General features: G+C 51.8%; 1 protein-coding gene across 1 annotated transcript in view; it reads left to right on the top strand.

The window, feature by feature from the left end:
* The window catches only part of LOC122364087 (5'-3' exoribonuclease 1-like), an 87,918-nt gene that overhangs the window by 69,530 nt on the left and 2,718 nt on the right, over positions 1 to 15,670 (top strand). The window contains exons 24-26 of the mRNA XM_043334151.1: positions 4,508 to 4,631; positions 9,535 to 9,644; positions 12,521 to 12,656. Coding sequence (XP_043190086.1) covers positions 4,508 to 4,631; positions 9,535 to 9,644; positions 12,521 to 12,656 — 370 coding nt within the window. The remainder of the gene's footprint in view (positions 1 to 4,507; positions 4,632 to 9,534; positions 9,645 to 12,520; positions 12,657 to 15,670) is intronic.

Raw genomic sequence — 15,670 nt, 5'->3', positions numbered from 1 at the left:
GAGCGTTTGCCGTAATTCAGTATTTTGCATGAAAATCGGCCGACATGACGTCACTCTGACGTCATTTCCGGCCAAATTATGGTAGCTAGAAAGTTGAAATTTTAACACAAGGTGTCAAATTGATGCCTCTGAGGGTACCGTAAGTTTCGTGTTGATCCGTCAAACGGTTTAGAAAATATTGCTGAAAAACGGGAGGGGGGGCTCTGTAGAGCCCCCCCCCCCCCCAATCATGCGCGGGTTAAGTCTTCACCTGGTGATACCTTTACCTTGCTCATATTCGTATGAGACAAACAAGCTGGAAATGCGCATATCGTTTTCCCTGATAATTTACATTATTGTGTCTAGTGGACTATGGGGAACTCGTCGGTTGGTCCGTTTCAATGATCCTGTCGCTGTCTCTTTCTGGGCCTTACCATGTCGAAGCATGGTCTCAAAATGGAGAAATGAGCATTGTTGACATTCAGCTGCTGTTCATGGTGCCATTGAACCCAAATCATCACCATTACCTCTCAATGAATTTCTGATGATCACCTGTCATGGACACTTTGAAACATTGCTGCTTTCCTACACACAGCGATCCCGTGTTACTTTGCTTTTCCAGTCTGCTTCTTTTCTTACGCTGGGAGTTCCGCAGCATCCCTTTTTATTTTCGCTGGCGCCAACTTGAGAAGCCGTGTGTCGCGGGCTGACGGAGGGCTCAGCTTTAAGTTTATGGCGGTTTAGTCAAAATGTAGGCGTACCGGCAGTGATGCAATACAAACTTGGTCTGTGTGTTCGTTCTCGGTTCGACCCCCAGGTCCGTTTTGCTGTTGCGTTTTGTTGTTCATAATTTTGTCCGCTACGTGGGAAACCCCTCCACAATTCCTCCTCCATAGAACAGTGTTGTGCAGTAGTCGAGTCCTTTTAACTCCATTCAGTTTGAATAGCTGATTGAACGCAATGTGCCTGACTACCGGCGGTAACGCGGCCTTCGAACGCGTTATAGGCCGGATTTCGCCCGGGATCCGGGCACGATCGGTCGCGTTTTAGAGAGGATTTCCCAGCCGCCTCGAAGGATATAGGTGGTGCTATTGCTGCGCGGTGCGTTTTACGAGGATTTAGGGTAGGCGATAAGAATTCAGTCTTAACTGTGCCTGCGTCAGATATTCCCGGGATAGTTGTGAGATTCGCAGATGCTAGATATCTATTTTTCGATGGCGCATGTAATCACACAGTGGTTATATGACAAGTCGTAACACCAGTTCTTTCACCACCGCAACATATACATATACTGGATGTTCTCTTATAATATACATCAAATAAATCGGCATAGCACTCGTAACTCAACGCTCTTCTAAGCTGTATTTGTAGGTATCTGCATGCTGTAGATTATAGCCGCTCTTTGCCTAAACGGCCGGATGACTAACGAGGGGCCCTCGAGCGTCACTGTCTGGTAGGCTCGGTGGGTCTTCCTGGGTTTATTGGTCGTTTTCAAGATTCGCCAACTCAATCGGATCGAGAATTGAGAATAAAGCTTTGATTACATCGAATCACCCCTGTGACGTCTTATGTCACGTCATGGAAGGTACAGACTACAGCATGCAAAAGTTTGCGTTTGAACTTACAAGAAGCGAACCTAAATATCACGATGCCATGTGCTTGCGATAAGTTAATTGTATTTTTCAGTTCTACGTGGAACGAACCTGCGAACGTGTATGTCACTGTATGGAAATAATACCTAACGCAAATGATATAAGAAATGATGGCTTGTTCATGGTCATTCATGAACGCTCTTGAACGGTTCGTGATCAGAGCATTGTTCGTGAACAAATGACCTTGAATGAATGGATTTTGTTCACTATCAAAGAAACAAACAAGCAAACCGTGTTCCCGAATTGCTCGTGAGCAAGTATATGAACAGTGAACCCCGAGTCAGTTTGTATATTATTGATGACTTAAAACGAAATAGGGGAGTTCTTATTCCTAAAATCCAGGACAAGATTATGGAGCTGCCTTGCCTTATAGCTGCCTTGTCAGTTTCCCTCCCAGCGGTATCACGTCAAGGTCGATCCGGAATGTTTCACTCAGAAGCTTACCATTGTTATGATGAACAATGCTGTTCCTGCCGGTGGCTTCGGTAATGGGCAACTATAAGCTGACAGCAGACGCAGCATTCCTGCAGCCCCCGCTACCTAACAGGTTATTGTGGCATGTGCGCAACTCCGCCGTCTTCCAGCGCCGCCCGACTTCCCCCGCTGCCTGCCGCGGCCCAGGAACCAGCCAGACCGCCTCCCCGAGATCGCCGCAGACCCAGACGGTCTAGACAGAGGTTAGCTCTGACAGTAAATCATATCTCGGAACATTTGCGTATAACCTCATCACATTCGATCAATGTCCCGCTGGGAATTTAATGAGTCGGTGGAATTTATTGTGCCTGAAATGTTTGACAACTTCCCCGGAAGGAAAGCAAACAGAAATGCAAGCGTTCTATTCTATCCTACTCTTATACTTACCTACCTTCTCTGGGTACCCGGGACGGCATTATGCTGTGCTGCGCCGTCCGTCATTGAGACCGTTGAAATTCCGGATGATTGGTGTCATTTCAGCATTTTTTCGCATTATTTACGTCGTTTCTTTACAATTGTGCCATGTCGGGGATCAATTGATGTTGTTTCCGATGCTATTATCAATGATCACGACAAAAAAAACGTCAATTACCTACAGACACTGGACAACAGATGACTAGAAAGGTACAGCTGGCTTTGGCTCGTTATCCAATAACCTTGAATCGGATGGTGTTTCACTGTCATTAGAAGCCCTGATGCTGGTGTTCTCTTTGAATTAAATCGGATACTGTTTATGATCCGCCTGCGGTACTGGGTACCTGTTTTCGCTCTCTGTGTGTCTCCGGCTGGTTCGCATCGGTGCCCAACTCCACACAGGCTGCAGCGGGGCGGCGCCGGTTAATCAGCACTGTGTCAGAACAGGTGAAACCCGCCGCGCCGGTGCCTTTGACAGGGTAGCCGGCGCGCGGGCGGCGCTCGGAGGGCCCGTGTCGCCGGCGGCGCTCAGCGCGGCGGCCGTGGGCGTTTGTCAGAGGTCGCTGCTCGCGGCGGGTGCGCCATAACCGCCGCGCCGCCGGTGATGAAGGTGGCTCAAAGGCCAGGATCAGACCGTAGCCGCTGAATGGGTCCGCTGGAGAATGGATCGCCACGCACAATGTCGGAATTTACTCACTGGAGCAGGCTGACCGTGCACTGCGCGCCGGCTTTGTCGAACTGTCTTTGGGAGATGGTAAATTGCTCAATTGTCCGGAGTAACTGCTGGCTAACGGCTGATAAACTGTATCGCGGCATCCGGACCGACGGCGAAGAGACCTCAGGCGCTGGAGCGCGTCTCCTTCCGAGACTGACTGTTGGAGTAAGACAGATATGTGAATGACCCGCGTCTTCAGACCTCCATCTTATGGTAGAGTCACCGTCCGCTGTCCGCCTGTCGGCGCACCTGGCGGGCGGAAGTGGCGAGCTTCCGGGCCCCGCGTCGGTGAGCCGCCTCATGCTCGGCCGAGTTGCCTGAGGGGGCGGGTGGCTGTCGTCCCTCTCAGACGATCTCGGCCGTCGCTCGTTGTGTCACTCTCCGAGTGCTGTCCTGCTTCCACCTGCTCGCGACTGTCCCCGGTGCAGGAGACCGGAATGATGCGTGACGCAAACGTCATCCGGTCATGTCCGGTGAACTGTGAGGACTTACGACGGCAGTGCAAAGTGCAAACCGTCAGAGTCGGTGGCCGTATGCCGGTGACACTGGGCTGACGTGAATCACTCGGGGCGCCGAACCTTGGGAGTTGGGACTTAGAGCTGTCTGATCTCTTCGATCGTATGGCTGATCAGAACGCTCTGATCGGTACGATGTTTTGACATTGATTGCTCATATCATTCGTGTTTGTTTACACCAGTCGGTTTTGTTCCAGACTTGTTTTTCCACCTTTTTTTGCTCGATATCTTTATTAGCCCACTCAAGCTGCGACATAATTGATTGGTGACTTGTAGTCGATGCAACAGCTGGGACGCTACTGAGGCGACTGAATCACTTACACCGTTTTTCGGAAGTTTGGATCATATACATCTATAAGATCTTTATGGTTACGTGGCTGTTGTGGAGCGTTATCGATTTTTTTATTCCATCAACGGATTATGTTAAGTTTAAGTTTTATTGGCTCATAAATATGCATTGTTTTCGGTTTCAAATAAACTTGTTCGGTGTAACGCTTTCCTCTACAAACGTTACTCGAACAACATGAGGAAAATTCCACAGTCTTCACATTTGTTACTTTCGCCTCTCTCATTTTGTTGGTTCAAAGGTATGTCGCAGTTAACAAAAGCAAACATTACTGCCCCGTGTCAATCCTCGCTGCTACATCTCCACCCCGACCAGCTGCACCTACCTGTGTGCTCGCATTTCAGGCGGCGCGGCTGACGTCTGTGCGGGGGTAGACTGGGTGAGTGGTGACCGCTGTGTCTGTGTGTTGCAGTCGCCCGCTGAGGCCCCGGCGCACCCCGTCCGGCCGGCCCCGGCCCCGGCCCAGCCGGTCCGCCCCGCCCAGCAGCTCGACTCCTGTGACCGTCTGCTGCGGCTGCTGCAGAACACCGATGGCGGTAGGTGGGGGTGATCAGAACGGGTGGCCGCCGGACAGGGGGGGGGGGGTGATCAGAGCGGGTGGCCGCCGGACAGGGGGGGGGGGGGGGGGTGATCAGAGCGGGTGGCCGCCGGACAGGTGGGGGTGATCAGAGCGGGTGGCCGCCGGACAGGTGGGGGGTGATTAGAGCGGGTGGCCGCCGGACAGGTGGGGGGTGATTAGAGCGGGTGGCCGCCGGACAGGTGGGGGGGGGGTGATCAGAGCGGGTGGCCGCCGGACAGGTGGGGGGGGGGGGGTGATCAGAGCGGGTGGCCGTCGGACAGGTGTGTGTGTGTGTGTGGGGGGGGGGGGGGGGGGGATTCACAGAGCGGGTGGCCGCCGGACAGGTGGGGGGGGGGGGTGGCCGCCGGACAGGTGGAGGGGGGGGTGATCAGAGCGGGTGGCCCGCTAGGTGTGAGATTACACAGGGGCGCGGGGCCCGCTGGTCAGCTGCAGTCCCAAGTCCGGGCGCCCAAAAACCCCAATCCATCACCATCATCAGCTGTAGGTGGTAGCGCCGGTAACTGGGGGACGAAGACACGACCGTCAGGTGGGAGCTCGGTTCCAGATTAGGCGTGCGTTCGGCATCTGGAAAATGAGGGATAATTTTCCGGGACCACCGGTCATTATTTGGTATTGCAGGGACCATCGATGCAATAAGTCACGTTTTAGATTGCTATTGTTTCCCTAATGGTTCTATTACTCGTTGTCATATCCGTGGTGCAGGGTGTGAGCCTAAAACTCCGAATGCTACCGGTGATCCCGGAAAATTAGCCCTCATTTTCCGGATGCCGAACACAGGCTAGATGTGTTGGAACGGACCACTGTTCTGTCGCCACTGTACGCTAGAGCCGACAGCATGCTGCCGGCTCTGCCATTTCTGGAAGCTACTTGCTACCGTTTTGCGGCCTCGCATTGTTGATCAACACGCCCCACGTGAATTTCGTCAATGGGAAGCCGAGAAACGCCAGCAGGGTGGCAGCCTGCTAATATAGAATCCCGACACCGAGCGGCGCTCGCACGGTCGGCGACAGGCGGGGGCGTTGATAGGGGTTCGGGGCGGGAGGGAGGCGATCCGCGGGGGTGTTGATAGGTGGATGCCCCGGGACGGGAGGCGATCCGCGGGGGTGTTGATAGGTGGATGCCCCGGGACGGAGGGTGATCCGCGGGGGTGTTGATAGGTGGATGCCCCGGGACGGGAGGCGATCCGCGGGGGTGTTGATAGGTGGATGCCCGGGACGGAGGGTGATCCGCGGGGGTGTTGATAGGTGGATGCCCGGGACGGAGGGTGATCCGCGGGGGTGTTGATAGGTGGATGCCCCGGGACGGGAGGCGATCCGCGGGGGTGTTGATAGGTGGATGCCCGGGACGGAGGGTGATCCGCGGGGTGTTGATAGGTGGATGCCCCGGGACGGGAGGCGATCCGCGGGGGTGTTGATAGGTGGATGCCCGGGACGGGAGGCGATCCGCGGGGGTGTTGATAGGTGGATGCCCGGGACGGAGGGTGATCCGCGGGGGTGTTGATAGGTGGATGCCCGGGACGGAGGGTGATCCGCGGGGGTGTTGATAGGTGGATGCCCGGGACGGGAGGCGATCCGCGGGGGTGTTGATAGGTGGATGCCCGGGACGGGAGGCGATCCGCGGGGGTGTTGATAGGTGGATGCCCGGGACGGAGGGTGATCCGCGGGGGTATTGTATTGTATTGTATTGTATTGAACAATCATGAGCGATCCACATTCTGAAAGTGCGTGGCGATTACTGCTCAGAATCCGTATCCGCGGTTACTAATCTAAACATTCACAGCATTCACACATTCACTCACGTCAAAGCAAGGACAGAGACACTTTCGTAGTAACACAGGTACAACTCACCCACCCACCAACCCGTTGGTCAGCGACGATCAGTTGATGTCCCATCCACTATCGCGGCTTTAACAGATCGGGCAAAGGGGGCGGGAGACAGCTGCGACAGCTGAGTTGGGAGACTGTTGAGTAGAGCAGCGGCTCGATAGCCGAACCGCCGCCTACCCGTTTCCAGCCGTGGTCGCGGAAGGTGAAAGAGGTGATCTTGCCTGGAGTGTCTCTCCCGGACAGCGCTGTTTGTGACGAACATGGTTGCCAATTCCTCGGGTTCGCCGCGCTGAATGGCTTTGTGGGCGATAACAAGGGTTTGGTAATCAGCCATATGACGCGGGGACAACCACCCGAGCTTTTTTCGCAGGTCAGAGACGTTGATAGGTGGATGCCCGGGACGGGAGGCGATCCGCGGGGGTGTTGATAGGTGGATGCCCGGGACGGAGGGTGATCCGCGGGGTGTTGATAGGTGGATGCCCGGGCCGGGAGGCGATCCGCGGGGGTGTTGATAGGTGGATGCCCGGGGACGGCCGGCCGGCAGTCGCCGAGAGTGGTGGCTGATCGATGGCCGACAGAAGACGGAGGGTGCGATACCGCTGCCAGGAGAGATGGGACGCGGATCGCGCCAGCCCGGCTCCCCTCCCCTCTCACTGTCTGCCCGGACTGCTCCTGACGGCCCGAGTTGTCCGCATACACATACACCGCGGCAGTGAATGGGCGCAGTGTGTCCGCACACCGCTGCAGTATGTGGGCGCGGGGGTGCGCCCACTAATTGGTATGCGGGTGGCGCTCAACTCAATAGCCGGTCTCCGCACGGCGCATTGCAGTCAGACATTGCCAGCGCTCAGACTGAGGCCCGGACAATGCGGCTCGCAGAAAGGTGAACATTGCGAGCTGCGTGACGGCATGCCTTCCTAATGACTACAGCTATCGTCTATCGCATCAGTAGGGTGCATTCACACGAGATGGCAGCGTTTGAATACCATTAGTTATCACTTATCAGTTTATCGTTGTGTGCTAACACAGTTCCTGGACGAAATGCGACGCGAAGTAATGCGAAACCGGATATTTTATTGAGCAGATATGTCTTCTAGTTATGAGCTGTTAGCAGTGACTTCTTTCATTAACGATTGTTCTGCAAATCTACAATTGATACTTGGTGTTTGCATGAATGCCATTTTTATTTCTAAATTGAAAGTTGGTCTCATTGTTTTCATTGAAATTTTTCCTGTCTAAATATGTAATATATTTATTGATTATGCTTTAAACCATTATTCATGATGTTTCATTCATTTTATTTGATTTTTGCGCAAATGCATTTTTCTACTGGTGTCTATGATAACGACTCAGGGATGCGCAGTTACATGACGTTTATTTGCCATCCTTTATTCCTACCTTACCTTACCTGTTCCTGTCATTGAAGATAGGGGTATGGGATCGATCATCGGTCGGTGTACGAGTTCGTATGTTCGGGGGCACCTCTGTTTCAGTGTTGCCACAGGGTGGGGTCGGCCCCTGTGCGCTGTACTCTCGTTGTAGTACAGGGTGTCTCAAAAGTTCGTTCACAGGTACTAGCCATGCTTTTTTGTCAATAATTCTGAATCAACAAGAAATTAACAGTCGAAATTTTGCATGGGCGTTGGTGACAACCTTCCTCAAGCAGTCTCATTGTTTTCAAGTGCATTCGACCCTTCATGAGCTCACAAAAAGGGTTCACCTCTGACCATGGGTCAGGCACGAAAATGTAGGTTGCAAAGTCGGGTATGTTGTGAAACTCTTCTGTTTCAGGAGTAATGGGAATGGTTAAGTCGGAAATGACACATGGCTAAGTGTCGGCGAGGATGAGTGCAACATGATGATCATCTCATAAAAACGGTGGCTAAATTTTTTGAAGGACGAAACCATGCGAGACTAACGGCGTTTTGAACGTCCCTCGCACGACAGCAGACTCGTGTTCCGGGAAGCAGCTGAAAATGCGGTCATAACTTTTGAAAACTGGCAAGAAGGTCACAGACAGTGGTTACCCATTTTCAAAAAGTGCAGGTCATCGTAAAATAAAGACAAATTATAATTTAAATTGTTTATAATATCTATAACGCTAATTTTTGGGGACAATAACACAAAAATCGTCAATGCCAAGGACACCTGACGCTCCAAAAGTGTCAGTTATTGTAAAATTTTATCTAACGAAGTTTCAAGAGGCAGATCTGCTGCGAATAATTTTATTTTAAACACAAAATCCCGACAAAACCACACGATGGACAGGCTTGGGCCGTTTACAAAGCAGAACATCTCCCGAGGAAAACACTCCGCAACCGAGCGAAGGTCTTGGCATGGGGAATGACGAGCGCTTGGAATTTGCAAAATTTGCACAATGTGTCTGAGAAACAGACGTCCGACACATTCTGCTACCATATGATGCGAAAAATTTACTCCTGGCACTTCCCGTTTGTTCAGGACTGGGGTCGTTTTGAAAAGGAAACTGGCGCTTGGGAGGTCGGCGCCAGTCATTCATGAAGGAGTTAGCGCCAGAGAATGCCTACAAAATACTCAAGAATGGTGTCGATGCAAGCTGTCGGCTTTCAGGGAAAATCAGATGTTGCCGGGGAGCTAGTCAAAACTAAATCCGACGCAGAAACTGCAGGGGATTCCCCTGCAAGAGCTTGAAAGCTGGTAACCTTTTATCAGCCTCCGGCAGCTGACGGAGCAACAAAAATCGGGATGGGCAATTTTTTTTGGAGATACAGCAAAGGGGTTGGTTTCCAACCTTCTTAATCAGTTGTCAAAGCATGCATATTTGTCTAGTGTACACACAGACACCAAAACCTTATACTTTTGGCCGGTTCTTATATGCTTTATTGGCATGGGAAATGTGTGAACGAACTTTTGAGACACCCTGTATGTAATCCGACTGGTGTGCACTGTTTTCGGGAGTTCCTCGGTACACCTACACGGCTTCAGACGGAGGCTCGCGGTGAGATGAGGTCGGATCCCGTGTATTCTGTAGTGAGCTGCGTCCTCTGCTTTCAGGAGTACCTCGGTACACGTATGTTGCCTCAGACGGAGGTTCGTTCGTGGCCACGGTGGTGCTGCCCAGCGGCCGGTCTGTCCGCGGCGGGTCCGCTCCCAGCCGGGACCAGGTCAGTACCCTTCCCCAGCGGGGACCAGGTCAGTATTACCCCTCCCCAGCCGGGACCAGGTCAGTACCCCTCCCTCCCCAGCCGGGACCAGGTCAGTACCCCGCCCCCTCCCAGCCGGGACCAGGTCAGTACTACCCCTCCCCCGGCCGGGACCAGGTCAGTATTCATAGCCGGAACCAGGGCAGTAGTACCCCTTCCCCAGCCGGGACCACGTCAGTACCCCTCCCCCCCCAACCGGGGCCAGGTCAGTACTCATGACCCAGCCGGGACCAGGTCAGTACCAACCTCTCCCCCAGCCGGGACTAGGTCAGTAGTACCCCTCCCCCAGCAGAGACCAGTCAGTACCCCCAGCCGGGATCAGGTCAGTACCCCTCTCCCAGCGGGGGCCAGGTCAGTGCCAATCCCTCCCCAGCCGGGACCACGTCAGTACCCCTCTCCCAGCCGGGACCAGGTCAGTACTTCCTTCCCCTGAGCAGTGCTCTTCCAAGCCATCCCCCCCCCCATTTTTCAATGCCCATTGGTCCCAGTCGGCGGCATTACCATGCACTACATTTATCTTGTTAACGTTAACCACAATATACGATCCGTCTGGCCGGTGGGGCCCAGTATGCTGACTCGGTGTAGCACGTGTCTCGGTGTGTCTGTCTGTGGGTGCGGGCGCGCGGAGGCGGCTGACGGATGTGACTGGGGTGATTGTGTAACCGGCGCCCGGTGACGGCGCCATTCGACGCAGACGTGACGGTTTGGATTCGGCCGGGCGTCGGTCAGCGGCGGGGGACGCTGGGACGGGTACCGCAGCGACTGGTGGGTTCGACCGGCGGCTGGCGGGTGCCTCCGAGCCGCGAAACGGGCCGTCGGCGGCTGGTGGGCCGAATTTATCAGCCACTCTGTTCGCGATAGAGCGAGATCCGTTTTGGCATTGTGCTGTTTTGACACCCAGTCGTTCAAAGTTTAGCCTGTTGTCTCATTAGGCGGGGAGTTCAGTCAATGATTCTCTCAATCTTAGTTGTGAAACATCGCAAGTCCTTAAGTTCTGAGAGTGACGACATGCTCTCAGAGGCATTTTCGGCCTTTCCAAAAAGTTTCAAATTATTTGCAAATTCAGTTCTGTATGTTGTTCAAATGATCAATTAAAATTGAACACCACCGGACTAAGAACCTACACCTCTGATCCGAATCATGTTACTGGAGGTAATCAGACGGGCCGGGCAGCCAGTCCTGGATGTCTGACGGCCTGGGTTACAGGATAGCAGCAATATGGTGTGACGGCGGCCAGCTGCGACTGTTTGACCGACTGACTGACACATGATATTGTAACATTGCATTTTTTATACACAATACAGCGTGGTATATTATATATAATAATAAACTACATTTATAGTTCAACAAGCTTATCACTATAAATCGTTTTTTTCTCGGGCTAACAATTTTTTACCTCTTAACACCCAGCCCGAAAAAAGCGAGTTATACCTAGTCATTTACCTGAGGAACATTAAAAATGGCACTTCATCGACAAGAATATCACTCTGCGTAGGTGATTAAATGGATGCAGGTGAACCTGACGACGAGCAACGGCAAGAACACGTAACAGTCAACACCATAACAAGCTGCTTTAGCGAGCACACTTCGTAGAACGTACGTTATTGTAAGCTATTCATGACGTTCAATGTACATTTTGTGGTGTTTTGTAGTTCGCAGTCGTTTTGGCAGTTTCATATCAATTATTTCAGACTATAGAGAACCCAGCACAGATACGGACCAAGTCAACCGTTATCGCTTAGTTTTGTCTCGGGTAGTGCGCCATTTTTGGGGCCATTGATCCCTTCATTTTCTTCACAACTCACGCAATACACGAGCTCAGTAGTGCGAAGTTCCGTATGACATTAATGGGATATGACCATTAGCAATTTGCGAGCTCATGATCAAATTTTGACTCGCGTTTTTCGGCCGACCAACCGCCTTCGGCCCCCCTCGGTCCTCGGTGTCTGCTGTCGACTGCTCAACTCTCGTTGTGTGGACTGATCCACTCGTTATTTGGACTGCTCCACCCTCGTTATTATAATTTGTGTGCATCATCCCCGCGCGCATGACTGATTGGCCGGCGAGTTTTCCTGAGAGCTCCTGGCTGACGCAAGAGTTTTCTCAAAGCTAGTTAGGAAAGAAAATGAAGATTGGTTGGATAATGGATTATACTGCGCCGGTATTTGAAGGCAATGTCTAAAAATGGCCATGACGCAACAGTGTCGCCTGGTATTATTCACATGCCGAGCAGCGTTGATGTGCTTGGAATGTTGACTAGAATGGCAGGAGAGAAGCATTAGGGCGCAATGGAATGACGAGGACGGAACTAAACGCCCAAACAAGACCACTGCAAAGTTTGAAGATGAAGTGCTAGTGTGAAATGACCGTCATCGGCCTCATTGAGCCATTTTTCTATAGATTCAGCCATTGTTACTAATGTATACCCGATACTGGTTTACAGAAGTCTAGGATTGAGTGCCACCACGAACAGCGCCAACCATCCCCGCCGCTCCCTAGACGATCCCTGGCGTAAATAAGCCGCAGCTCCAAGTTCCCGAACTGAACGCAGTGATCCCTGTAGGACGGAGCAGCTCACAGGTCAGTGGTGGCCTCTCCTGGCTGGAAGAATATCCGCAGAAAGGAAGGGGAGGGGCGCTATCAGCTAGAAGGCACAGCTACCATGGTCGACCTACGTAGTACGTACCCAACACGCACGACGGACCGCCTGCGCCGCTGTGTGACCGCTCCCTGCGCTCTGTGATTTGGCCGCGATCTCGTTGTTACTGTTATCTGTACCGTAGGGTGACCGTGCCATGCGCCGTCCTTTGACCGTGACGTGTGTGTGCTGTGTCCAGGCGGCCTCTCTGGCGGCGGCGGCTGCCCTGAGCGAGCTGGGGTCCCCGACCCAGCCACCTACAGCGACTACAGTAACAGCAGCGCCGGCGGGCGGCCGACCGAGCGGGGGCCGGCAGCAGCAACCACCGGCCGCAGGTGAGCCGTCCCAGCGCTCAGACGCGGACACTGACCGCGTCAGCTCGGCAACTACTCGGCGCCCTACTGACCAAAATGGGCCGGCGACCAAACCACATTGTAGTGCGGGGAGCTGGTTCTCGGCTGCTGTATTTGTTAGTCCCGCACGTGTGCTCGCACGTGCGCGCGCGCTGAGTCCTGCGCCGTCAGTATTTGTCAGCCTTCTTGATCTCTGCGTTCTTGAAAATCTGTTATTGCTGATTGGGTCTCCTACGAGGCTGTGTCTCAGATATTCATCCAGCATCGGTGTACTGGATTTACTATGATCAAAGCAGTCAGCCTTGCGCTTCTGCTAAAACACGAGGCGTTAAATTGGCCAGAAAATGGTCAATTCTCTTCCACATGTCTGATGTCAACGCTTTTGTGGCATCCACTTCGCAGGAGCTCCTTGCGGATGTGTGCGGGCGTTGTGGTCGGCACATCAGTAGCGTGTTGTCATATCACAGTAGATCGCATCTTGTGCTTGACATGCATAAAATGGGTTGCATTTTATACGTTAGCTTACAATGAAATGCGACCGTAAGTACTTGCCAGAAAGACCGACGTGTGGAAAAGTCAATAGTCCATTATCAATAGTCAAGTGAAAAAGTCGACGAACTAAACCAGACAATGCGACCATAGAGCAGTGGGCGGCGCCACTGACCGCTCCGGCAGTGTCGCCGGCCGCGGGTCAAACACACCGGTACGGGGCTCCCGCGGCCGGAGAGTCTGCCCGGCGTCTGGAGCGGGGCCCGCGCCGGCTGCCGAGCCCCGCCGGCAAGCGAACGACTCAGCCGGTGTTATCAACCGGACTGGTGCTTTGCGTGACCGGGCTTTCAGAGCACACGAGAGACCGGCGAATATTCTTCAAAGTTGTGGTTTTGGAGCGTCTTTAACCCGGCACCGCCTGGGCTATTTCCGTAGGGGAGAGTGGGATAATTTGGCCGGTGGTGTAAATTGGCCGCCCCCACCTGTACGAAAGCTGATAAAAGTGAATGAAATAACTTTAGTCTCTATTCATTTGTCATCGGCAGAACTAACTCGAGAACAAATGTCAAAGCTTTCCCCCTCTTAGTTTTATTCAAAATTAACAAAAGGTGAATTACGTTAGAAAATGGTAACTTTTACTTCCGTTTAAAATTTGTATAACATGTAGTATTTGGGCTGTAAACGAATTCCAACATTATAGCGCCATTTTTGAGGGTGTTCAGCGGTTCCAAGAGCAATTTCATCTAGTTCTATACAGCCATGACGACTTTATAGACAAAAAATTTCAGAATGGCAACGTGGGGTTATTTGGCCGGGACTAGCGGGGCAACTTGGCCGGTGCGCTCAGAGTCACTATGCTGGGACGGCCGAATTGTCATGGTCAATTATACCATAAAGGACATAATTAATGACCAACTTTGACTACCTTGATGCCATATTTCCTATTGGACAGCTGTAAGGGCATGTGACGTCATCAAAGGTTACCTAACGCTTTTTTGCTAATAAAAACTAACAGAAAAAAGATACAGCCGCGCAAATGGTCTCATTGTGTTCAGCTCGTCAAGGCGCATCGAATGATATGCATGATGACCTTGAACTCACGTAACCTTGACGTCAAGCGACCTGAGGTAACGTGACCTGAAGCCAACCTTGACCTTGACCTTGACCTTTCGAGGTCAACACATACATGTTTCGATGCGGAATGAGGAGAGAATTACGATGGTACTTTTAGTTTTGGCCTAACTTGATTACTTCAAAAGTTATTCGTAAAAAACTGTCATCGCATCTAGAGCCGCTATTTTGGCTATTTTCGACCCCTGTGACGGCTGAGTCAACCTCCAAAATGCTTCAAATGCGTCGTAGGACACGCGTCATTGCTGAATGTGAAGCTGACTCGCCTATAACCAAAATCATGGCCTCAAACTAACACCGGCCAAATTGCCCCACACCCCCGGCCAAATAACCCTGCTAGTGCGGCAATTTGGCCGCTTTGCAGACCTTTGTAATACGCCACAATTTCAATATAAGTAGTTACTCAATCATTTCAAGTTTACTGTCCAAGAAAGTAAAATGTATGCCACACCTGTCAGCGTTGAGAAAATGCAGAAATGTGTTGTCGATTTTTAGGTACATCGTTTTCTAAAAAAAGCGGCCAAATTACCCCACTCTCCCCTACCCACGACAGCCTGGGGGGTCGGGGGTCGGATCCGACCCCCCCCCCCGTTATCTCGAGAACCAATGGTCGCATCGAGCCCCGCGAGGCGGCGTTCGAAAGGTCTCTACGAGACCTTCCCAAAGCACTCTTAAGATTTTAAGATTGAGGTCAACTTTCGGGTCAAGGTCAGGTCAAAGGTCAAATTCTGGGGTTTTGCATGATTAGGCTTACGGACAGCGGAATCGACACCTGCTGCTCGAAACTCACCAAAAATGACCTCAAAGACCTAGTGAAGGTACCATGTGCGTATAGGGGTCATACTAAGTACGGGTCAAGGTCAGGTCAGGTCACGAAAGGTCACGGTTTTCACTTTCTGCTACATGGGCGTGCGACACATGTTTTATGGCTTATTTTTCACGCCGAATCCGATGGTAATGGTTATATGTGACCCCAAGTCACTGTGCTGGTGATAAGTGTGCATTGAAAGCATACAAAATCGTTTATACCATACATAACGAAACGAGGGCTAAGAAAAAAGGTCAATTTTTCAACTTTTTATTTTTGACATAAAAATGCACTTTTCTAGACGAGCTTTGTCCCAGGAATCTAGTAGTGTCATTTGTTTTCGCATGCGATGTTCAGAAGTGCCTCTAATTCACGAAAGTGCTTATGACGTCACCATGCCCTATGCATGTTGGAGCTATTTTTTACAATTTGGGGGTTAAAAATCAAGATAGAAAGTTGAAATTTGGGACATCTAATGTTCTAATAGAGTTCTATAACATATATTCCGTTTTTTTGGAATTTCTCAAAATTTTGGATTTTATTAGCTGTTTCCAAAAAAAATATAGTT

The sequence above is a fragment of the Amphibalanus amphitrite genome, unplaced genomic scaffold, assembly GCF_019059575.1.
Source record: "Amphibalanus amphitrite isolate SeventyFive unplaced genomic scaffold, NRLGWU_Aamphi_draft 000655F_arrow, whole genome shotgun sequence".
Taxonomy (NCBI): Eukaryota; Metazoa; Arthropoda; class Thecostraca; order Balanomorpha; family Balanidae; genus Amphibalanus; species Amphibalanus amphitrite.
This window is presented reverse-complemented; position numbering and strand designations above follow the sequence as displayed.